Source organism: Galeopterus variegatus, unplaced genomic scaffold, assembly GCF_000696425.1.
Source record: "Galeopterus variegatus unplaced genomic scaffold, G_variegatus-3.0.2 Scaffold2238, whole genome shotgun sequence".
Taxonomy (NCBI): Eukaryota; Metazoa; Chordata; class Mammalia; order Dermoptera; family Cynocephalidae; genus Galeopterus; species Galeopterus variegatus.
In genome coordinates, this window is record NW_007728349.1 from 138,433 (window position 1) to 163,478 (window position 25,046).

A 25,046-nucleotide genomic window follows, 5' to 3' on the forward strand; every position below is an offset into this window, starting at 1 on the left:
CTCACGTCTGTTGTTGTTTTTTTTTTTTTTTTAATTGCCTCCTTTATTATTCTCAGCTCACTTACAACCTGGACATTGAAGTAACAACCGGATTCTCAGATCTTTTATTACCAGCCTCAGTTTATAGTCCAGCTTGGACCCACTTATTAAAAATGAAATTAGTTGTGCTCACTTGGGCACCCTGCATGGCATCAAGGTTTGGAGCATCTGTGCCTTAAGACAAAATGTCACAGGCCTTGTTATTGCCTGGTGGCATGGGATGGAAGAAAAAGGAGGTGGACTTGTAAACATTAATGTGCTAATATGTTAAAACTGAGTGGGCCGGCCCGTGGCTCACTCGGGAGAGTGCGGTGCTGATAACACCAAGGCCCCAGGTTCGGATCCCACATGGGGATGGCCGGTTCGCTCACTGGTTGAGCGTGGTGCTGACAACACCAAGTCAAGGGTTGAGATCCCCTTACCGGTCATCTTTTAAAAAATAAAAAAAATTAAAAAATAAAAAAAACTGAGTGCATGAGTTAACCATTATGAAAATTTTCAAATATATATAAAAAAGTATTTAAACCATATGAAAATTCCATTTATGTAGGTCAAAAAGATCAAATACAGTGATGTCAGGTGGTCGAACATAATGCCCTGTCACCCAACTTCAACAATTATCAACTCACAGCCAATCTTGTTTCATCTATCCTTCCCTCACTACTCCACCCTGATTAGAAGCAAATCCATGAGTGATTTTTAAATGGATAGGTGGAGGTGAAGAAATAGCCATCCTATTCTCTAGGCTCGGGAGTAAAAGCCTTAAGAAAATGAGTGAATGTTTAACTCAAGGCACGTTAAAGAATGCTCACATCTCTCAGACATAATCAAAGGCAGGGCTTGCACTGTAGTTTCTAAATCATGTTGGAGTCTAGAGAACAATGCATATTTACAAGAGTGCATGTCAGGGATCTGAGGTTACCCAGCGACATTACCACTTGGGTTTTATTTTGCAAAATATTATCTACAGTTTAGTTATCTCCTTGTCAAAACTATTGAATCATAATTCTACAAGAGGCCTTAGAATCATCTGTCAGTGTTTCTCATCACACAGGATTCACTGAGGGTTTTCAGTGGGTCTCACTGCAGAACAATTGCATCTGTTCGGCTGCAGCTTAAATCTCCCCAGGTGATTCTAATATCCCATGAGTTTAAAGACAAGGAACCCAGATAATGAACTGCCCAGGACCATGCCACTAGTGGGACCAGGAGTGGGTCTCAAGTACTCTGCTCCCAGAACACGTGCTCTTACTAAGACCACCGAGGCTCGCCCGGGTTCAAGGTGGAGGAGAATGATGACTCCAACTCAGTTTCAGATTGCTTTCACTTTGCTTTACTCCCAGCCGCAAGTGGGGAGCCAGGCACATGGCGCATCACTCCCGATGCCTCCCTTAAATCTCATCGAGAAACAGCCAGAGTGTGGTGTCCTGTCAGCACGTGGATGGGGGGAGGACTACCAGATGGGGAGCAGAGCCTCCTAGCACTCAGAAGCACACTGCTCTATAGGCTCAAATCCTGCTGCCAGGGAGCACGGGGGGTGCAGGCCTAAGGTCCATGTTGCAGGCCTTGAAATTCTTGTGGCCCCAGCCTCAGGCTCTTGTCTGTGCCTGCACCGCATGTATGTCTTTCTGAGGGTGCTCCAAGGGCAGGCCTGTGCTGAGTGCCTACTTAAGTCCCTCCAGGCTCAGTTCGAGACCTGCCTAGTTTCCTGAGACTCCATTCACGTTGATAGTTTCTACTGAGTCCAGATCCGAACTGCACAGCTGGTGGGCTGAGTTCCCAGAGGCCCTCAGAGAGGAGAGGTGGGTCAGTGCAGCTGGAGCCCTGGCCAGTTGCCTCCAGGCAGTCTTGTCTGTCTACATCCTTCCTTTCACCCTTTCTCAGGAAGCTACCAGAGGACGTGCTCCATCAAAATGAGGAAGTAGGGCCGGCCTGTGGCTCACTAGGGAGAGTGCGGTGCTGATAACACCAAGGCCCCGGGTTCGGATCCCATATAGGGATGGCCGGTTGGCTCATTGGCTGAGCATGATGCTGACAACACCAAGTTAAGGGTTAAGATCCCCTTACCGGTCATCTTTTAAAAAATAAATAAATAAATAAGTAAAAAATAAAAAAAAATAAAAATGAGGAAGTAAACCAAGGAAAAAGGAAGACATGAGATAGAGGAAATGCGCACCGGAGAGAGCACCCTGTCCTCCCGCCTAGAAGGCAGCCCATCTTGACTGGTGATCACTCAGGGGTCAGCCATGTTAAGGGTTATGATCACAGAGCAACCAGCTGCCCTCCTACCTGAAGACAAAGTGCCCAGGTGTACCTGGCTCACTTATCTGTGTACTGAAGAAGTAAACACCCTGCTTCCCAGATTACCTGGGGACGCTGATGTCCTCCAGGCATATCTGCTTCAACCCACTGCAGTTGCACTGAGTCCAAAGGCAGAAAATCCAGAACATCCAATTCCCTTTGACCACATTTCTGTTGGGCAACCAGCACCTCGTTCACACAGAGCCCTGCCACCCACTCCTAGAGAGGCTCTGGAGAACTTGGGGGTAAGCTGAGGCCAGGCTTTGCCCAGGAACTTCTGCTTATGTCTTGGGAGCTTGCATCTCACAGGGGCATTATTGTCTTTTCCTTACAAAGCTAGGGCTGTACTTGCTGCTCAGTTTTTCAAAACTAAACATGGTTTTTAGAGATTCACAAGTAGGTAACGTGCTTAAGAAATTAAGGTCAGGATAGTGGCTACCTCTGGGGAGAAAGAGGGAGGTGAGGGGGAGTGTGCTAGAGGTCTTCTGAGGTGCATGTTCTGTTTCTTAACCCATGAGGTTCACTTTATTATTATTCTTTAAACTGTACATACCCATTTTATATGCTTTTCTATATTTATATTTCACAATAAAAACATTTAAAAGACTTGTGGATTGCATTTGGAGGAGAAAACCTTTCTACCGGAATAATTGGTTGAGGTAGAAGTAAATATGTTCTAAATTATCCAGATAACTGTGTCTGGCTGAAGCTTCAGGCAGCAGAAAGCAAAAGCAAGTTCTGTGAGTTCTGGCTCCTTGCCAACTTTTTTTTTTTTTTTTTTTTGTCTTTTGTCTTTTTTCTGTGTCCGGCAACGGATCGCAACCCTCAGTGTTGCCCCCATACCGGACCGGGGACCGGCAACGGGATTGCAAACCTCGGTGTTGCTCCCGCGCCTCGCTCAGCCAGTGAGCGGGAACCGGTCTGTACGTGGGATCCGAACCCTCGGGCGGGAGCGCCGCCGCGCTTCCCAAGCGGCACACTTCCTTGCCAACTTTGACTCGCTGAGCAAATGAACTCGACTTTTAAAATGTGTGCAATTCACACATGCCTTTGTGCTTGTCTCAGTCTCGACTGGGAATATGTCCTGAGGACTGTGAGGCATGAAACAGATGTTGGTGACTTTTGTCCCCACACTTTCCACCTCTCCTTTTTTTCCCTTCCACTTGCAGCCAAGTCCAATCAGCTAGCTGTTTGGTGAGCTGGCACACTGAAATTAAAATTTGCTCCTGTTGACTTCACAGGCTTTTTTTTTTTTTTTTTTTTTTAACAGCAGAAGAGCTGGAGAGAGGCATTTTGAAGTCAGGAGGTAATACTGACTGGCCTGGGCAGGGAACATTTGTGTAATTAAGCAGTGAAGGGAATAAGGAACAAATTCCTGGAACCCTCCTTACCTCTGGTTAGCATGTAATAAAGTTTAAAAAAAAAAAAAGATGACTGTTGCAATTACTTTACGTCTCAAATCCTGAAGGATTCTGTATTTGTTTTCACCTGGAACATGGAACATGAATGTGTGGCAGATTAAAATCAAGCTAAATTCATTTAGGTGATTCTAATGATTTCTTAACTAGTAATCTACAATTCATAGTCCACTTGTAACTTGAAATTAGAAACTGGAGGAGCAGTAATATGAGATTTCATTAATTCATCCAACAAATACTTATTGACTGGCTACCGTGTTAGCTGGTGGCAGTACAGCTGTGAGCCAAACCAAAGCCCCCCACCTGTGCTGTGGTCTTTCCTTCTAGTAGAAGGGGGGAGAAGGATACAGCCAATAAACCAAATATATATATATATATATATATATATAAAATGTTTATGTACACACATATATACAACATAATAAGTGCTGCATGCTGTGAAGAAAAAGTAGGGGAAGGCCCTAGAGAGGTCCTGTGTGTGTTAGTTGAGGCGCCTATTTTATTTTATGGAGACTGGTCAGGAAAGGCCTCTAGTAAGACAATGTCTGAAGGAAGTGGGAGCAAGGTCACAAACATGGGGTAGCTTTAGGCCACCTCTCCTCAGCGACTCTTTACTGTGTCCCACACTAGTCACATAACTTCAATGTCTGTCAAAGGCAATGCCTCCAATAAAGGGAGGGGGACAGAGGTATAATTATGAGACCACCAAGCTGGCCTGTGATGAGGCTTGAAAGTACATTAGAGGGCTGCACGTCACGCTAGGAACAGGTGGCCAGGTATTTTTATGTGGTCCTGGTGGAGCAGCTGGTATGAATGTTAAGGGACAATGGCATGGCTGGGAGCAAATCCCAGCATTGGCTTCCTGTCAGGGCTTTTCCACATTAGGGTCATTTCACCGCTTGGGGTCTGTGATTGTACAAATGAAGGAGGGTGACAGAGAAGGACAGGACAGGCAGTAAGATCTGCTTCACATCGACATGTGATCATGAAAAAAGTCACCCAACCCATCTGACCAGAAAAAACCTTAGAAGCAAATGTTACAAAAACATTTAGAGTCTTTGAGAGATGGGATTTTGCACCTTTCTGTGAATTTCTAGGAGTTATTCTAGCAACACAAAAAGTGAGCAGAGTTTATCCACAGTGTGTTAACGAGCTGCTCTGCTGGACCTCAGTTAGCCATTCTCTCCTGGCTGCCTGCACTTCTCCCTTTCTGGGCTAATCCACAGCCAGTGCTCGAGAGGACTTAAGTCCTCTCTCCTTTTTCATGAGTCCCGTGATTGCCTGTGACTGTGCTTGGAGCATTATTTAAACCTTAAGCTTTTAAAAAGATAATTGTGCTTTGTTTCCTTAAAGATTAGGTAAAGAAAGGATTTGCAGTGGATCAACCTTGCCCTACTCTGCCACTCTCTAGCTGTGGCAGTTCCCTACACTCTCTGTGTGTCACTTTCTTCGTCTGTAAAGGGGTTAATAGTACCACCACCTCCCCAGGGCCTTGGGCAGGCCGTGCTCCCGGGACTGGGATGGAGAAGGCGACGGACGGCGGGTGCCCCGGCAGGGGGCGCACGCTCCTCCGCTCTCTCTGCCTAAGGGCTTCCTCTGCTGCCCCACCCCCAGCAGACCGGAAGCGTCCCCAGGAGCTGCCGGCAACGAAGAGGAGCAGGATCTGGTGAACACGTACCGCTGCTCAGTCACCCCTCAGAGGGACTTTATTGTAAAGCACAGATAGAGAAGAGCACGCAGAGCGAGCGTGCGGCGTCATGAATCGCCCCGGGCACAGCCTCTGCGCGCCGGCGGGCCGGCTCCGGGACGGGGCGGACGGGGCGGACGGGGCGCACACCTGGGCGGCCGCCTTCCTTTTCCCGCCGTTTTCCCCTCGCCGTCACCGCGCTCCTGGTCTCGCCTTCCAGACAAGCCACTTATGCCCAAATTCTTGTGTCAGGGTCAGTTTCTGGAGAAACTAAAAATCCGGCAGTTGCTGAGGAAGGCCTCGTTAAAGAGGTGGCCTTAGAGATGAGAGCTGAGCGTGAGGAGGACTTGGCCACGCGGGATCTGGCCCGGGGTCCACACGGAGGGGACTGCGGGGGGCTGGCGCCAGCAGCCTGGACGGCGTGGGGCAGAAGCCGCCCGCTGTGGCCCCGTGGCCGGCAGGAGCCCGACGCCGAGGGCTGCAGGCGCGCGTGTGCGACGTGAGCCGGGGACCTGTCGGCCGCCGCCCCCAGCGCCGCCTGACACAGCCACACACGCACGCCCACAGGGAGTGAGGTGTCGAGAACCCACAGTGGCTGCCCCAGTGCTGGGACAAGTATCTATTCACATTGGGTAATTGAAGAACCAAACCGTCTGCGCTCTGGCACACCAAGTGCACAGATTGGTGAGGTTCCGGGAGGGACCCAGCTCCAGGGCTCTGGGCGCCGGCGCGCCCTGGAAGCACCGAGCCAAGCCCAGCGGCGCCGGCAGCCGTCACACCGGTCTCCAGCTGCCGAGGGAGAGTGAATCAGGGATCTGCAAATGACCCAAATCTGAGGCCAGGGAGGGTGTGGCTCCACCTGTGACTAACACTGTCTTAGCTACTCTAGCGTGAGACAGGCCTTCTATGGAACACTTGGTGGGTATATCAACATCAAAGTTAAAAGTTTTGCTGATTAAAAAAATACTCAAGTCAGATTCATAGAAACAGAAAGTAAAACGATGACGGTCAGGCCTGGGAGGAGGGGGATACGGGGAGCTGTTTAATGGGAATCAGGTTCCAGTTTTGCAAGTCAAAAAAGTTCTGGAGATTGGTTGCAAAACAATGTGAATATACTTACTACTGAACTGTGCACTTAGAAATGGTAACAATAGTATATTTTATGTTATGTGTATTCTACCACAATTTTTTTTAGCATATTCATTGTTACAAACCATATTTATTATTTTATGCCCCTTATCCAATCTCTGCCTCCTCCTTCCCCTTCTACTAACCACAGATTTGTTCTCTCCATCTGATAGATTAACTATCCTCTGTTGGTTTGTTGCCTAGATAATCTGTCCAGTACTGAGACACGTGTGATCAAGTCCTCCCCTGTTATCGTAAAGCAGATGCTGCCTCTACTACTTCGGAGTGTGCTTTGTGAAGAGACAGGACCTCTTTTTTTTTTTTTATCTCTGCTAGTGCTGCTCCTTGTGTCAATGCAGTTGAGAGTCTGGCATGCCATCAACTCAATACTTTGGGCAGCAAGCATTACTGCTAAGTTTTGGAACAACTGTGACATATCCTCTTCTTGCTGGTGCTGTCCCAAATGACCGAATCTAATATGCTGGTGTTCCCAGTGGCAACAGCAAACAGTGCAAACACAGCCCATGAGGTTACAGTGCCCTCCACACATGTTCCCCGGTGGTCTCAACCAGCAGTCTGGGATGTGGACTGATAGATAAGAAAACCAGCTCAAAGAAGTTGATTTGCTCCAGTCACACCCAGACTGGCAAGCCAGATCCTGTTTTCCTTCCCCGTTGCTGCTCTGAGATGCCTAGAGACTTCCTGGCTTTGACAGCTGTGCTTACTAAATAGCTGCTGTGGAGCTCCTGCTAGGCTATGGCTGAGGCTACTATATGAAATCCTGTCGACATTGCCAGTTGTAGCGCTCTTATCCTGTTCATGATGCCAATTGTAAAGCTAGGCGGCCACGCTAGTTGCTGGGCTCTTTTACCTGCCGGTAATCCTGCCGACTGGGCCGATTGTTGAGCTAGGGCTATGTTTTGTAACAACTTGTTGAGCCCACAGACCCCTCAAGCCCATTCACAGACTGGGTCACATACCCCTCACACGCCAGGCTGGGTCACCAGAACCCTTCACCAGGTCTATGAGCTAGATAACCAGCCGAAAGGTCTTTGGAGCCATAGGTTGGAAAGCGTGGCTGCACCGGGCGGATGCCCAAGGCAGACACCTGCCCGCCTGCTTCACTAAAACTACAAAACTAAAAAGATACATTGGCGTGCATGCGCACTAACTCCGCACACACACACACACACACACACAAACTAAGAATGTGCTAAAACCACACCCAAGTGGACCCGGGGCGAAGGTCCTGACCAAACTATTCTGTTTTCCCAAGAGCTGCCATCCCTTGACGTTGTTGCTACAAGGCTGCACTCTAACCAACAGAGCTAACTGGCCAGCCTGGGAAACCAAATGTTCCTCAGCCAACTCTAAAAAATGGTTAGCTGTGAGCTCAAGGCCCCAGGCTCCTGTTCTGACTTCCCATTCAACACTTTCCCAACCAGTCAAGTGTGGACATAGCTTTGGGAGTTTTTTACAGCCTGCACACCTTCAGCGCAGCTCCCACCCTTGCTGAGACTCATTGCTTGGCCTGCTGCCCATGTTCCTGGGAGTGGTAGAATTAATATCATCTCTAGAAAAACCTTTTGTATTAGACTAATGGGGAAGAGGGCTCTGGATTTGAGAAAAATGTTCATTGTAAAATCCATTTTTTTTTTTTTTTTTAAAAGATGACTGGTAAGGGGATCTTAACCCTTGACTTGGTGTTGTCAGCACCACGCTCAGCCAGTGAGCGAACCGGCCATCCCTATGTGGGATCCGAACCCGGGGCCTTGGTGTTATCAGCACCGCACTCTCCCGAGTGAGCCACGGGCCGGCCCCAATAAAATCCTTTTTAAGAAATACGAATGTCCCTTATCAGCCAGCCACCAAAACCCCCCCCCCAAACCAAAAAAAAAAATCCAACAACAAATAAAAACAATGTCATGGACTTTGAATTTAGATGCCGGATTTGAATTTTGGCTGTATGACTTTAGATGAGTTATTCTTTCCTATTAGTTTGTTTCCTTGGCTGCAAAATGAGGATAATACCGACTAATATTTAGTCTCTCTAAAAAGAGACTGGCATGTGGCAAGAGTCGGTCAATACTGTCCGGCCCCAAGTTAGGGATCTCTTGGAATAAGCGGGCTCGGGCTCATTTGTATATATCTTTTCATTCTCAGAAATAGTTTGGCTTCTTCACATATTCTTCACATATTCTTCACAATTCTCTGAGGTAGGTTAATGTTCTAACTACACCCTTGCTTATATTATTCGTTTACTCAGCAAATTTTCCCAGAGCCAACATAAACTTCAGGGTAGCCAGGTCCAAACAGGCCTGGAGTAATGTCGCTGTTTTCCGTGGCAGTGTACCCATGGGCCTGAGCTGTTTGCAGAGAACAGCTCACTTTGTCTTCCTGGAATGGGGGCGAGATGACGGGAAGTGGGTGGGGTCCATCCTCCCCACAGAACAACAGCCGCCCAATTACCACTGTCTGTGGTGGACGATTCAGACTCCAGGATTCCCAGCACAGCTCTGTAGCCCAACCCCTCATGTCATACATGAACAAACAGAGGTTCTTTGCAGATAGATAATGAAGGGTGGCGTCACGGTGTGGCAAGGGCTTGAGCTTAGAAGATTAGTTCAAATTGGGCTCTGGTTCTGCCACTACCTGGAGATCAGGCTGGCCAACTTGAGGCAAGTTACACAACATCTTTGATTCTCAGTGAGGATGAGATTATCTACTTTACATTGTATGTGTTGAAAGGAGATAATGATGCTAAATTCCACTGAAATAGGACAGCTCTTTTCATAATACACGGTTACACTTGACTCTGACCATTTAGAAAATGAGACATAGGGATCAAAGGAACGCATTGATAAGGTGCCATTTGTCCACACGGGGAGCTCCTACCCAAGTGGTTGGGGTGGTGGCCTGCGTGTGGCATCTCACGCACAGTCAGAGTATCGGGGAATCCAGATCAATAAGCCGGAAGCCAACTCACTTCCCAAAGGACCAAGGACGTTTTAAAAATTTTCCTTAATTCCTTTCCTCTTCCCCAGCCCCTCCCTCTGGGGGAAACAAAATGCTCTAAACTGCCTTAGACCCGTCAAAGGCTGCCTGACTCCCTGGCCAGGGCAGGGGCTGAACCAGGCCTAACTCTGGAGGGAATCGGGTCACCTGAAGGTGAAGTGCACCCGTGCACATAGACCAGCACAGCACAGTATAAGGACTGAGGGATGATCTTCAAGAATTTGCGCAGTCTGTCATTCAGCCTTGATTTTTGATGAATTCTCTTACTTTTATTAATCTATTTTTGAGAGGGTCTCAGGAGATGAAAAAATTGCTTCTACAGAATTGAAGGATGACAGAATTTGAACTAGAATCTGCAGTTGTTCTTCTCAACTCTGAGAGTCCTCAATGTGGGCCAGTGGAATGAGCTGCCACTTATTTATGATTATATCTCTGTGAAGAAAATGCAAGGACTTCTCAATGCTTTTCTGAGGCCCCTGAGTGGGGAGACAGCCCTGGCAGGTGGAGGAAAACAGAGGTGTAAGGAAGCCTCCCTGGGGTGCTGGACGCGCTGGCCCTGCTCCAGGAGGCAGCGATGGATACAGCGTGAGGGACCCAACTCCGCATGGTGGGCACTGAACGCTTTGTGTGTGGCCAGACCCATCAGGCCAGATTTGGAGCAGGGCTTCATGGGCTGGAGCAGACATCTGCTCAAAAATTGTAAATGTGACACGAAAGTGCTTTTACCAAAGACAATAACAGAAGAGAACCCACATTCTACCACATATAACGCCTGAAGGGAAAAGCAAATTTCTCAATGTGTTATGTGTGGTTATGGCTAAGAGAGAGGATTACTGTTCAGTGTGGGAAGGAAACAAGACACCCCTTTGTGCCAAAAAAAATCTCAGCTACTAAAGGGGAGGGGGAAAAAAATAAAAAAAGGCCGGCCCGGTGGCGCACTGCTACAGTGCGCCGCCTGGGAAGCGTGGCAGCGCTTCCACTGAGGGTTTGGATCCCACATACAGACCGGCTGCTCACTGGCTGAGCGAGGTGCGGGAGCAACACCGAGGGTTGCGATCTCGTTGCCGGTCACGAAAAAAGACAAAAAGGAGAAAAAAAATAAAAAATAAAGGGGAGGGGAATGTGAGGCTCGGACCACTAACTGGACAAATGAAGGGTCACTCTGGGTCTTATCGGATCCTCCCTAAAGGCCTGTTAGAGCACAGCTTTTTTTTTTTTTTTAAAGATGACCAGTAAGGGGATCTTAACCCTTGACTTGGTGTTGTCGGCACCACACTCACCCAGTGAACAAACCGGCCATCCCTATATGTCAGCACCACACTCTCCCGAGTGAGCCACGGGCTGGCCCTAGAGCACAGCCTTTTATAATAACCTATAGGGAGGGAGATTATAGAGACCCTCGGATTAGCAAATTGTTGATTACAAGGATTAAAATCTCAACAATTGAACTTTTGAAAAGAGAGAAAAACTGATTACTAGAGGCAGGAAAGGTGGATATTGCGAAGCTGGTTAATGGATACAAAATTACAGCTAGAAAGAACAAGTTCTATTGGTGTACAGTTGACCCAGGAAATCTATGACTTACTTCATGTTATCAAAAGATTAGAAGAGAGATCAAATGTTCACATCACAAAAACTTTTGCAGTGATGAATGTGCTAATCGCCCTGACTGGGTCGTCACACATTGTATGCGTGTGTTGAGCTATAACCCTGTACCCCATAATTATGTACGATCAATATGTCTCAATAAAAAATTAAACAACAACAACACTGAGGGCAGTTCAATTCCTCCAGGCCTTTTCCACAAAGCACCTATTTTATTCCTTTCCCAAGGATTACAAATACAGGGGATGTTTGTTTAGCGACTGGTGATCGACTCTTGACTCTATAAAAAAGCTGCTTGTGTTTCTTAGGGTTCCACCTTTCTTCCCAGCACGGCACTGACTGTCCAAGCCTCCGTGCAGCCACAGCCAGAGTCCCTCCAGGACACTCCTTGATCCCTTGGTTTGTGCCGGTTCACACCTGCCTGAGGCAGGAGCGCCCTTCTGAACCATAGTGCAGCCTATACTTGTCAGCACCTGAAAACTCCTGCCTCAGTTGAGCCCATCTGCCAACTAGGATTAAAACTGGCAAAAACAAAGCTATCTTTTTTTGGATGACGTTCCCCACTCTTTTTCTTGTAACTTGTTGTTTGAGTCCGTTTTGTGTTGCTATAATAGAAATACCTGAGACTGGGTGATTAAAGGAAAGAGGTTTATTTGGCTTACGATTCTGGGACAACTGCATCTGGCATGGGCCTCAGGCTGCTTCTACTCATAGCAGAAAGCAGTAGACAGCTGGTGGGTACAAACAGATCACATGGCAAGAGGAAGCGAGAGAGAGGGAGAAGGTGCCAGGGTCTTTTTACAACAACCAGCTCTTGCGGGAACTTAATACAGCAAGAACTCCCTCATTACTCCCCCTCCCCCAGGGAGAGCATTAACCCATTCATGAGGGATCTGCCCCCATGACTCAATCAGTATCCAACACTGCCACATTGGTGATCAAATTTCCATGAGTTTTGGAGGGGACAACCCATCCAAACTCCATCACTTGTCATTAATTTTCCAACCAAAAAGTACCTACGTGATCTGACGTGTGCATCTGTCTGTCAAATCCCACTCTTTTCCCAAATCAGGACACTCTCTGGGCTGTTCCCCACCCCCTGCTTGCTAATGCCCCCCTGCAGACCTCTCCCACCACCCTTGCAGAGCTCAGCTGTGATCTGTTGCCAGGCCTGGTCCAAGCGGCTGTCCGCCCTCTCCTCCCTCCGCTTGCTGAGCCTCCTTTGCCAGGTGCCTCAGCCATGCTGGTCCTGTTTGTCTCAGAATTGAGTATACCGAGAGAGTCGTAGGGGTTTATTAATGCTCTTGGATTTGTGAGGGTAGTTTTTCAGGACCTTCCCAGCCCTGGGTCGTCACACTGTTCTTGTTTCATTCCAAATGATTAAGGTTCCTGGAAGATTTCCTAACAAGAAACAACATGTTGTCCAAAGAGCTTCCGAGTTGAACAGCACAGAATACAGGCTTTGACCAGCCTGGGTTCAGGCCCTGGCACACGCTGTGACCTCAGTACTTACTTGCTGACCTTGTTTCTTCATGTGCAAAGTGTGGGGGACAATACCTACCTCCTCAGGCTGGCATGGATGAGAATGATAAATCTGCATGCACAGTCTAGCAGAGTGCTAACATCTCATCAGTGATCACGAGTCCTCCACTCAGCCCAGCCACATCCCGACTCTCCTGCTTTGTGTTAAGTCCTTTATTAACTGGTTTCTGACTTACCAGGCACCCCCAGCGCTAGAGCATCAGCTCAATTTGGGATGTTGTTTTTGTATCCTCACTGCCTATACAATGCCTGGCAAAGTACCTGTAGAAGGGATAAATGCATTTCTACAATGGATTTAAATATTAATATTTTATATTAGAATTTTAAACTGTTGAGTTGGAAAAAACCACCAAGATCTAGCCCAAACTGCTGGCAAATAGGAGTGGTCAATGAGGCAGCGCAGGGAGTGTGTATTTGGTGATGGGAACGTGTGTTCTTCATTCCCATCACTGTTCCAGGACCAGATTAATTAGACAAGCCATGTGGAACAGTCAAGAGTTCTGGTTCTGGAGTCACACAGTCTGAATTTCAGATTCTGTTTCTGTAATTTACTGTGACATTTGGCCAGTTACTTAATCTAAGCTTCAGTTTTCTCATGTACAAAATGAAGATGTTAATAGTACTATCTATGTCATACGTGTGGAGACTTAAATAAGATGCATGTAACACACCTGGTGTGGGCTTGGTAAAAGTAAGGGTTCTCAATAAATGTCCGCTGACTGCAGTATACCACTGGTACCTAAAGGTTATGCAAATACCTTCCCTCACTGGCTGTTTCTGTTTAGATAAAGCTTCTGAAGTTCAAGGACTCTCTCTGCTGGTCTTTCCCCATTTATTAAGCACTTACCTCAAGCCAAGCACTGACCCTGCTAGGTTTGGGGAATAGAGAAATAAAAGATTTGTCCTGCCCTTAAGGAGTTACCACCTCAGCAGGAAGCAAACAGTGCCTGTTTATAAAACAGCATGGTTAGGTCCACAAACAAGGTAGTCATTGGTTCTTGGAATCCAAACAAGTAGAACCTGACCTGCTGGGGAGTGGGGGTAGGTGACAGAAAGCTGGTGTGAGTCTTGAAGGACAAGCTAACCAATCCAGAAATGGGGAAAGGAGTCAACACAGAAGAGGATGCGTGCAAAGATAAAGAATGATTTCAGGACTTACTCTTTAAATTTTCTGGGCCCAGCCTTCCTACTGCCCTGATTGGCAGAGCTCTGAAAGAACGGAATGAGCTGGCAGATGGGAGCCAGACGAGTTAGGAGACCTGCTAAGAAGAGTGAAACCTCTATCCTAGCAAGAATTGATACTGTAAAGGGAAACAGCAATTTTGGGGAGGGATGATAATTCACTCTGTGCATCCAGCAGGTAGTGGAATTCAGAAGTCTGAGCTGACAGATTTCAGGGAGTCGACAGCATTTACACGGCAGTTGAAGCCACTGGCTAGCATTCTGGAGGCAGGGGGAGGTGAGGGCTCAGTGAGAATACATGATCCATTTAACATATAGCATCAAGTCCATGGTATGTTTTACAGATACTTTTTTAGTGACTTACCAAGTTAATCTGAATTGTAAGAAACTGGCTTTTTCACCCTAAACTCTAGGCAGTAGATTCAAGGATACTAGGAATTTTCCTGGGCAAGAGGGTCAGGAAGGTAAAGCAAAGTACTTTGGGGATGAAATTAGGTCTGTAAAGCAGGTTTGCCAATCCCACAGAGGATTCTACTCTTCATTCTGCCCTCTACAGCCTGGGTGTTGCTTTATGCTGCATGAAACTGCAATACAGCTGAATACAGCTGATGTATTTTTAAAATAGATCACCATATTACACTAAATTTACTCAAGTGACATAGGACTGACGGTATAACACTGGCTACCTGAGACCAACTATCTACCATCAGACCACAACCAGTTTCCATTGCAATGAAATAACATGAAACTCTTCATCAGTTGAGCTGTTTCTAACGTGAGGGTCAATGCACCTGAAAAAGGAAGCTGAATGTTGGACACGATTAAATTCAGTAAGTACTTTATTTATGAGTAAGGCTATACAGGATTCAGCAGTGTCTAATTTAGGTCCATGTACAACAGTAAAAATTAAAAATGAGTAATTACCTTCCACTGAAAAGATTTCCATCTCAACCTTTTATACTATATTACCTTAACTCAGGCCTTTTAAAAATTATTTTCCGGGTGAAATTTTCAAGAAAGTTCCCCTCAGTACCCAGGTTACCATGTTATGTAGTATAAAAATAGTGACACAAAAATGCAATAAATACTAATGTATTGTGATTAGTAGCACAGCTTATTAGCTGTTTTAATAAAGCAAAACTTTATAGTGAAAATAATGTTCTAGAAATAGCTTTTCAAAAGTCTTCTTTTATGATATGCTTACAAAATGACAGACGTGGGTGAAAACATCTTCAACGGCAATAATACAACAAACACGTTTCCCATGAGTAAAGCTGAGCACTGCAGAGACAGGCTGACTGTTTAAAGCCAGATTAGTTTCTTGATACCATGGAGATCCTACATTAAAACTGTACCAGAGTAGCTTGTAAGCATCACTGGTCTTAAGTTTAATAGTAATGCAAAAATCCCACTTTATAACCTATTTGAAAGTTTCAGAGAGGACTTCCTCAGGCTGTAATGGTGTCTACTCCAGTACCACCTGCCCTTTCCGATGCCTCTTCATTCTTGAGTAGGGACTCACTGTATCGTCCATCACAAAGTCATACAGTACTTTTATCCAGGAGTTGTAGTGGGGGAGGCTGTCGTAGTATTCAGCTGCTATTTTCCTCACCTAGAAGGGAAAAAATACAGCATGGTGAATGATGAGTATTAGTGGGCCCTGTCATAGATGAATGATGCAAACACTGAGAAAGGAAACCACAAGATCTTTCTCCCACCTCCCTCTTAAAAAAAAAAAAAAAGCACTAGCAGCTTAGGAAATTCTGAACAAAAAGCAGTTTGCATTTCAGCAGGTGAATACATTAGACCCTCTAGGACTACTGATTCTCTCCTATCAAGCTCTGAGGGACTGGTCTATATATAAAATTAACAACAAATACATGCAATTCAATTAACTGGCTTTTCCTTTTTTTGGGGCAGCTGGCTAATACAGGGATTGAACCCTGGACCTTGGTATTATCAGCACCACACACTTGCCAACTGAGCCACCTTAAAAGTAGGTACTGCTGAGGCCCACCTGGGTACCCGAGGCATGGAGAAGAGGACCAGACCCTCCTCCCACAACCAGGTACACTGCACCAGTACCTCAGGGCCCACCCAGGGACCCAGGACATGGATAAGGTGACTGGACCCCTCTCCCACAACCAGGCACATGGTGCCAGCACCTTGGGGCCTGCCCTGGGACCAGAGGCATGGAGAAGGGGACCAAACACACCCCACAACCAGGCATACCGCCAGTGCCAAGGAGCATGCCAAAAACAGCACCTCTACATGGGTGGCCCACCACAGCCACCACAATAACCATGGTTGCTGCAAAAGCAGCCAAATGCCACAGCCACCATGCAGATGGTCCGCCAACCACTGGAGTGCATTCAACAAGAAAAGTCACCAGCAGAAACAAAGAAAAGAAGATGTCTCTTTCCACAAAACCCATTTCAGAGTGACAGAAGCACCTGCTCTATGATAATATTGGGGGACCTGATCACATCTCTCAGCACTGGACAGATCATCTAGGCAACAAGTTAACAGAGAAACCATTATTCTTTCAGAGGAGAGAAGAAATCTAGGGTAATCAATGGTGGGAGGGGGGAGGGAGAGGGGGATGGGGAGAGGTTGGACAAGGGGCATAAAGAATAATTATGATTTGGGGGCCGGCCCGTGGCTCACTCGGTAGAGTGCGGTGCTGATAACACCAAGGCCCCGGGTTCGGATCCCATATAGGGATGGCCGGTTCGCTCACTGGCTGAGCGTGGTGCTGACAACACCAAGTCAAGGGTTAAGATCCCCTTACCGGTCATCTTTTAAAAAAAAAAAAAAAAGAATAATTATGATTTGTAACAATATATATTCTAGTAATATTGATTTAATCAACATATCTCAATGTTCAACCCTCAAAATATGTATAATCGATTTTGATTCAATAAATAAAATAAATTTAAAAATAAATTAAAAAAATAAAAAATAAAAGTAGGTACTGCACAGATGACATAGTAGAATATAAAGGTAACACCTGAACCCTGTGATAAAGGAACTTATGGATACTAATAAATTGTTGTGGTATGTAAATTAGATAGGAATGAAGCATTTATCAAGTGTGGAATCCTGCCATCTCAAGTCGAAAACATCTTTAAATACTGCCAGTTTGACTAACAAGCAAAACTAGCTGGTGTTGAGTAGTAATAATCAGAATGTACAAAAGCTATCCTCATAAATCCCAAGGAAAATAAAGCAGAATCCAAAATGGTGAAGGGCCGGCCCGTGGCTCACTTGGGAGAGTGTGGTGCTGATAACACCAAGGCCACAGGTTCGGATCCTATATAGGGAAGGCTGGTTGGCTCACTTGGGAAAGCGTGGTGCTGACAACACCAAGTCAAGGGTTAAGATCCCTTTATTGGTTTTCTTCTAAAAAAAAAAAAGAATCCAAAATGGTGAAGAGAGACAGCAAGGAAAAGAAAAGATATGGAAGTTTAAATTATTCCTTCAATTTGGAAAATGTGACAATACTTCCTGGTTGTGGAGTAGCAGATTAATATACACCCTCAAGACATGAACAGAGGCCTTGAGTGTTCTAAAAAAAAAAAAAAAAACAGAGACAGCCTTATAACACCAAGGTCACGGGTATGGACCCCCATACCATCCAGCTGCCAAAACAAAACACACAGAGAGATGTGATACCAAGCCATTCAAAGGGACAATACCCTTGATCACAGTCCTTTGATACTTCCTAAAATTGTTTCATAAATAAGGATAATCTACAGACCATACATATATACAAATAAACCTGGACAATAAGCCACAATGAATTATGTCAAAGCCAGTAACGATTAGTTTATTTTAATAGCTAGAATAGAAAAGATGCTCTCTTTCCAAAAAAGCAAAATGACAGAGCTGGTTTAGGTCCTGAAGAAGCACTTGAGTCAAGATGCTCCATAAGACCAAAAATACATTAACAATCTTAGTAAAAACAAAAAAAAATTTATACTTTGTACATTTTTTAAAGACAAAGTCAAAAATTAAGAAATTCCTTAATACTAGGAGTTAGAAAACCTAGGGAATTTATTACTTATGTGTCCAGCTCAATTCAAGCATTGACATAATAAATCCCTGGATGTCTGTTTATGTATTTTACAAGGTTGTGAGCAAATGGAAAGATACATACTTAAAGTCTTTTGTGAAGAGCAACGCTCAGTAAAAATAGCTAATAAAAAATTTTTTTAATTAAAATATTAAAAACCTTGTTATTATGATGAAAACATTCCAAAATTGATTACATTGATGGCTGTACAACTCTGAATATATTAAAAACATTTTAAATGGGTAATGTGAGTTACAGCTCAGTAAAACTTAAAAAAAAAAAACACCTTGTTATTGCATACCTATTAACCACAGAATAGCTATGTGCAATGTAACTACTGTAATTTAACTATGCAATAAACACCCAGCAGTTACTGAGAAAAACAAAACAAGGTGCTTCTCGATGCACATCAGAGAGAAAGAAGGAAAGGGAGGAGCATCCGACTCTGGGGACACCTATTAGGCAACCAAGGAGTGACAAGACGGCATGGGACAGTGGGGCACAAAGAGTCACTGCTGCCCATGGGCCTTGAGTCAAGTGACGCCGGACCAAAACTAAGTTTTCAGTTCCAGGGCTGCTTGATCAGGTTACAAGTATGTGATTTATGTTGGAAAAAATTATTTTGTTTAAAGGGTGTTCAAAAAATTATTTTGTTCAAAAATTATTTTGATTGGGGATCCAAACCCTCGACTTTGATGTTATAACACTATGCTCTAACAAACTGAGCTAACTGGCCAGCCCAAAATCTACAAAATTTGATTGGGTGAGTATGAAAGAATAAAGTATCTGGCTAGAGTTTCCTTACATTATAGCTAAAAAAGATTTTTTTAAAACTAATATTACATTTCGTACACATTACCTTTTTTAGAATTATGGAAACATTTTTTGGTAACATAATTATAAGCTACCCATTTTGAGGATGGGAAGGCTATCAACAGAATTCACCAGAAAGACAACTGAAGTTAGGAAAGGAGTCATTTTGGAGAGGATGACAAGAAGAGGATCAAATGTCTTCTTTCTTTTTTTTTAAAAGATGACCGGTAAGGGGATCTTGACCCTTGGCTTGGTGTTGTCAGCACCACGCTCTCCCAAGTGAGCCACGGGCCAGCCCCAAATGCCTTTTCATTTCCTACATACACAATACACTAATCAACGGCAACAGATGGTTCCTGTCCTCAGGAAAATTACTGTATTGGAAATTGATGTTCACTTATTTTGCAGATCAATTACATAGGAAATCTTTATTTCATAATAAACCAACACACAAACCTTAGCTAAGCCCATTTGGTTTAATAGTGATGACGTTTACATGAACTGCTGCTTACTTCATACAGGGATTTAGTTTTCTCTTCCTGAATTATTTACAAATTAGTATATTTTGCAGATCCTCCAATCCTTTTAAACACTAAGTGTAACCACTAAACTTAAGGTTCCAAGAGAGTGAATCCTTCGTAAAATGAGGCTGGCAGGTACAGAATTTATATTCTTGGCTTTTTTTTTTTTTTTTTTTTTTTGAGTTTAGATTGACTACATTCCTACATCCCTTTTCAAAGGGGCAAGTCAAGACAAATTTGGTGGGGCTGGCCAGTTAGCTCAGTTAGTTAGAGCATGGTGCTGATAACACAAAGGTCATGGGTTTGCATCCCTGACAGCCACCAAAAACAAAACAAACACTTAAAAAAAAAAAAAGAAAGACAAATTTTGGTTACATCACAAATTAGGCCCCATGGCTCACTCGGGAGAGTGCGGCGCTAGTAGTGCCAAGGCCACGGGTTCAGATCCTATATAGGGAGGGCCGGTGTGCTCACTGGCTGAGTGTGGTACAGACCACACCATGCCGAGGGCTGCAATCCCCTTACCAATCAAAAAAAAAAAAAGAAATTAGAATATGTATCAAATCCTTTACTTACCAGTGGAAGGCTTTTTCCAGGAATGTTGGGGAAGTCATGATGTTCATTATGATAACCCACATTGAAGGTAAGTAAATTCAGAGGACCATAATACGAGTAAGTTTCATGTCCCTTTAAAAACATGTAATGTTCAGCTATAAAATGTCCAGAAATTGGGTGCAAACCCAGACCAAGTAAGGATGCTGCCAACATGTAGACTAAAGATTTAATTCCCCAAAAGTAGTAAATTATAATGTTGAAAGTGATCTGGGCCACAATATTAATAATTTCCAGATTAGAAATTGGTTTGGGGTTGATGAATAGAGGCCGAAAAGCATAAAAGAGAGGCTGAAGAACAACCCATATAAACTTTCTGAAAGTGGTACAGAAGAACCAGCCCTCAAAATCAGTAGGAATATCCACATCAATGCCATCGGCTCCAAGGTATCGATGATGATCCATGTGATACCTCTTAAAGGAAATTGAATATGGAATCCCAATAGGAAGATTAGCAAACATTCCAAACCAACGATTCCACATGGCTCTGCAATGGCCAAAGGCGCTATTGTGGGAAACCTCATGAATAGCCAGAGTCACTGAATGGTTAAGGCAGCTGCCAAAGACAGAGGCCCAAAATAGGACCCATTTCCAGTCCAAGTCTTTTACTAAGTAAAATGCAACCAACTGGGTGAGAACCATCATAATTATAATCCATATCAAGTTAGGATCAGGTTTCATTAAAGATTTTATCTCCGGATATTTTGCTGTAAAGAAAAAACAAAAGAAAAAATCAGGAACAGAGAAAAGGATGTAGCAGTTCAGCAATCATAATTAAATTAATACATTAAATAGATTTTTTTCTTCTTCAAATCATAATATTTCCTTTATGAGAGACTTTATCAAATATTATCTACTAAAGTGAAGAAGCATATTTTAATAGCAAAATACAAAATACCACATCACAGCGATTTGAGAATTTATGCAGGAAAAATTTGCCTCAAAATCCAGAAGCTCCACATTCTTTTGTATTAAAATATGTTATTTCAGTGTTTAGACAGAGCTCCAGCATCTTTACCTTATATAAAATTCGATTAAATTAACACATCGACAAAGGGTAGAACATAATATACACTTTTTAAAAAAAAAAAGATGACCGGTAAGGGGATCTTAACCCTTGACTTGGTGGTGTCGGCACCACGCTCACCCAGTGAGCAAACCGGCCAATCCCTATATGGGCTCCAAACCCGTGGCCTTGGTGTTATCAGCACCGCACTCTCCCGAGTGAGCCACGGGCTGGCCCCATAATATACATTTTGTAGGTACCCTAAAATCATGAAACTTATATTCACAGTTCTCTCAGACAAATCAACTCACTCCAAATAATTCTGTACTAAATTTTCACAAAGCTGTGATAGTATATAAAAAATAATACAACCCATGTCAATGTAATTAAACAGGAAAAGAATACAGTAGTCCCCCCTTACCCACAGTTTCGCTTTCTGTTGTTTCAGTTACCCTCAGTCAACTGCATTCCAAAAATATTAAATAGAAAATCCCAGAAATAATTCCTAAGTTTTAAATTGTGCACCATTCTGAGTAATGAACTCTTGTGCAGTCTGACTCCAGGGCTGGACGTTAATCACCCCTTTGTCCAGTGCATGCATGCTGTAGATGCTACCTGCTGTCAGTCACTCAACAGCAGACTGAATCATCAGATCAACTGTCGTGATACTGTACGCAGTGCTTGTGTTCCAGAACCCCTTATTTTACTTAACAATGGCCACAAAGTGCAAGAGTAATGATGCTGGCATATTGTTATAGTTGTTCTATTTTATTATTAGTTATTGTGGTTTACCTCTTTCTGTGCCTAATTTATAAATTAAGCTTTATCATAGGTATGTATGTATAGGAAAAAACAGTATATATATAGGGTTTGGTACTACCCACAGTTGCAGGCATCCACTGGGGGTCTTGGAACGTATTCCCCCCCAGATAAGGGGGAACTACGGTAGTCTTATCAACATGCAAGAGAGTAAAGTTGGACCCCTTTCTTTATCCCATACACAAAAATTAACTCAAAAATGGATCCTAGACTTAAATATAAGAAAACTATAAAACTTGGGCCGGCCTGGTGGCGCCACTTGGGAGCGCGGCGGGAGCCGCCAAGGGTTCGGATCCCATGTGGTGACCGGTTCCTGCTCACTGGCTGAGCGCGGCGCGGGCGCAACACTGAGGGTTGCGATCCCATTGCCGGTCCCTGGTATGGGCGCGACACCGAGGGTTGCGATCCCGTTGCCGGTCAGTAAAAAAGACAAAAAGGGGGAAAAAAAAAAAACTATAAAACTTTTATAAGAAAACATATGAGTAAATCTTTGTTAGCTCGTGGTTTCTTAGATACTACACCAAGAGCATAAATGACAAAAGAAACAAAATAGATAATTTGGACTGCATCAAAAACTTTTCTGTTGCAAATAAGAAAGTGCAAAGACAATCATGGAATGGGAGATAATATCTTTAGATCATCTCATAAGGGACTTGTTTGTATCCAGAATATATAAAGAACTCTTAAAACACAACTATAATAATCCAATTAAGAAATGGGCAAACGATCTAAATAAACCTTTCTCCAAAAAAGATACATAAATGGTCAATAAACATTTTCCATGCAGGTGGCCAATAAGCATTTTCAACATCATCAGTCATTTGGACAACGCAAAGTGAAACCACAGATACCGCCTCACATCCACTAAGATAGCTCTAATAAAAAAGGTAGTCAATAACAAGGACAGAGAGAAACTGGAACTCTCACACACTGGTGGGAATATAAAATGGTGCAGCTGCTTTGCAAAACGGTTTGGCAGTTTAAACACGGTGTTATCAATGATCCAGCAACTCCACTCCTGGATATCTACCCAAGAGAAGTGAAAACATATATCCATACAATAACTTGGCATGAATGTTTATAGCAGTATTATTCATAATAGGCAAAAAGGGGAAACCCACATGTCTATCAAGTGGTGAATAAATAAAATGTGCTATATCCATACAAAGGATTATTATTTGGCCATAAAAAGCAATGTTGTACAGACGCATGCTTCAATAAGGATGAACCTTAAAAATATGCTAAGTGAAAGCAGTCACAAAAAAGACTAAGGATGATTTCATTTATATGAAATGTCCAGAATAGGCAAACCTACAGAGACAGAAAGTGGACTACTGGCTGCCGAGGACTGGTGTCCAGGAGCAGAGGATAAGGGGGACTTCTAATGGGTCCCATGTTTCCCCCACCAGGTGACTGGCACAGGGATCAAACCTTGGACCTTGGTGTTATCAGAACCACGCTTTAACCAACTGAGCTAACTGGCCAGCCCTCATAATTTCTTTTGGGGATAATGAAATGTTCTAAAAATAGATGGTGGGATAGTTGCACAACTCTGAGTAAAAAACACTGAATTGAACACTTAAAATGGGTGAATTTTATGATATGTAAATTATGTACCAATAAAGCTGTTAATAAAAATACTGTTTCCCTGTGAAAGCATTTTTGTGATTTATTTGACTCACTAGAAGGGTCCAAAACCTAGCTTTCATTGACTTCAAACAGATGCCTTTTAAATAAGCTTTAACATGAACAGATGTTGTGGTTAAAAAACATATCCATGTTCTAACATGCTTCTTCAGCCCCCAAAACCTGACATAAATTTCAGAAATATCTCTTATCATTTAAGTGTACTTTAAACAAATTTCTACATTCTTATCTTTCCTAAAGTTTTATTCCATCTCCCACCCCTGAAACCGAACACTGCACAGTATTTAAACCTGCATGGGAAATGTATTATTTTCATTGAGAAATATGTAGTCCTTTTATTTTCCAAGTGAAATGGTTCAGTGATAAGAAGTCTCTGGAAAAAAGGCTCAGTGTTGAGATAAGCATCAATAAACGCCTTAGCACGTCCTTGATTTTCCAGTATTCAGGAATTGGTTTTCACAAGGGTGGACACCAGATTATTCCTACGCAATATGTAGATGAAGCATAGATAAAACGTATCATATGCTATCTCATATCAAGTATGTGTAAGTGATTTGCGAAATACACAAATTAAGAAAGAGAAGGAGGGAGGGAGGGAAACCGAGAACCCAAACTCGCTTAAAGGGCTACCCTTGATAAGCATCTGCAAAGGCTCACGCTCCCAATTTACTGATTCAATTTTTTTTTTTTTTAATATGACCGGTAAGGGGATCTTAACCCTTGACTTGGTGTTGTCGGCACCACACTCTCTCCAAGTGAGCTAACCGGCCAATCCTATATGGGATCCGAACCCGTGGCCTTGGTGTTATCAGCTCCACACTCTCCCGAGTGAGCCACGGGCCTGGCCCTAGAAATTTCATGTTTTTACAAACAGGAATTAGGAGATCCATTAAAATGGATTTTAAAAATTGAATCAGTAAGGGCCGGTCCTGGCTCTCTTGGGAGAGCGTGGTGCTGACAACATCAAGTCAAGGGTTAAGATCCCCTTACCGGTCAACTCTATTAAAAGCAAACAAAAAAACACCCATGAAATTTCTAACTGTAGATACCCCAGCAGAAATCAGGGGCTTATTTTTCTCACTGGGCAAATGGACAGAGGAGAAAAACTAGGGAAATGCTGTGTATGAGAAAGAATTCCTCATCACCAACTCACCGCTCTTTAGTTGCTGAAGCAACGGCCTCCGCGCTGGGGGCAATCTAAGCCTGACATCCCTCCAGCACCTGCTCATGCGCTCTCACCTCATCGCCTCAAACAGGGATCATACCGACCTAGTCCAACTACCTACCCGGAGGGAGAGGATGAAACTGGAACGTACTCAACACGATGCCCAGCACATCACGAAGAGTAACCTGGGTCAGGCGAGACTAATCTATATGGCATAGTTACCCAAATACGCCAGAGCTAAGGCCTGCTGAGTCTGGTGTAACGCGCCCTAAATTAGGAGTCTGGGGACCGGCAGCCAAATGGCAAGTCTTCCACATTTCCGCCTTTCCATCCACAAAACACGGATGGATGAAAAACGTCCACCCGCCCTGCTTGAGCGCCAGGCTTGTCCCGCAGCCAACGCGACAGGGGCGTACGCGCGCCCGAGGACCCCCGTCGGCCCCGGACGCGTGCGCGCCCCGCGTGCCGGCC

At 44.2% G+C, this 25,046-nt stretch overlaps 1 protein-coding gene across 1 annotated transcript; it reads right to left on the reverse strand.

The window, feature by feature from the left end:
• Positions 1-14,738: 14,738 nt before the first annotated feature.
• Positions 14,739-24,639, reverse strand: DEGS1 (delta(4)-desaturase, sphingolipid 1). The gene is made up of 3 exons (XM_008581041.1): positions 24,564-24,639; positions 19,903-20,645; positions 14,739-15,529 (listed from the first exon to the last, which is right to left on the reverse strand). Exons 1-3 carry the CDS (start codon positions 24,637-24,639, stop codon positions 15,383-15,385), a joined length of 966 nt encoding a protein of 321 aa, XP_008579263.1. The 3' UTR covers positions 14,739-15,382.
• Positions 24,640-25,046: the final 407 nt, after the last annotated feature.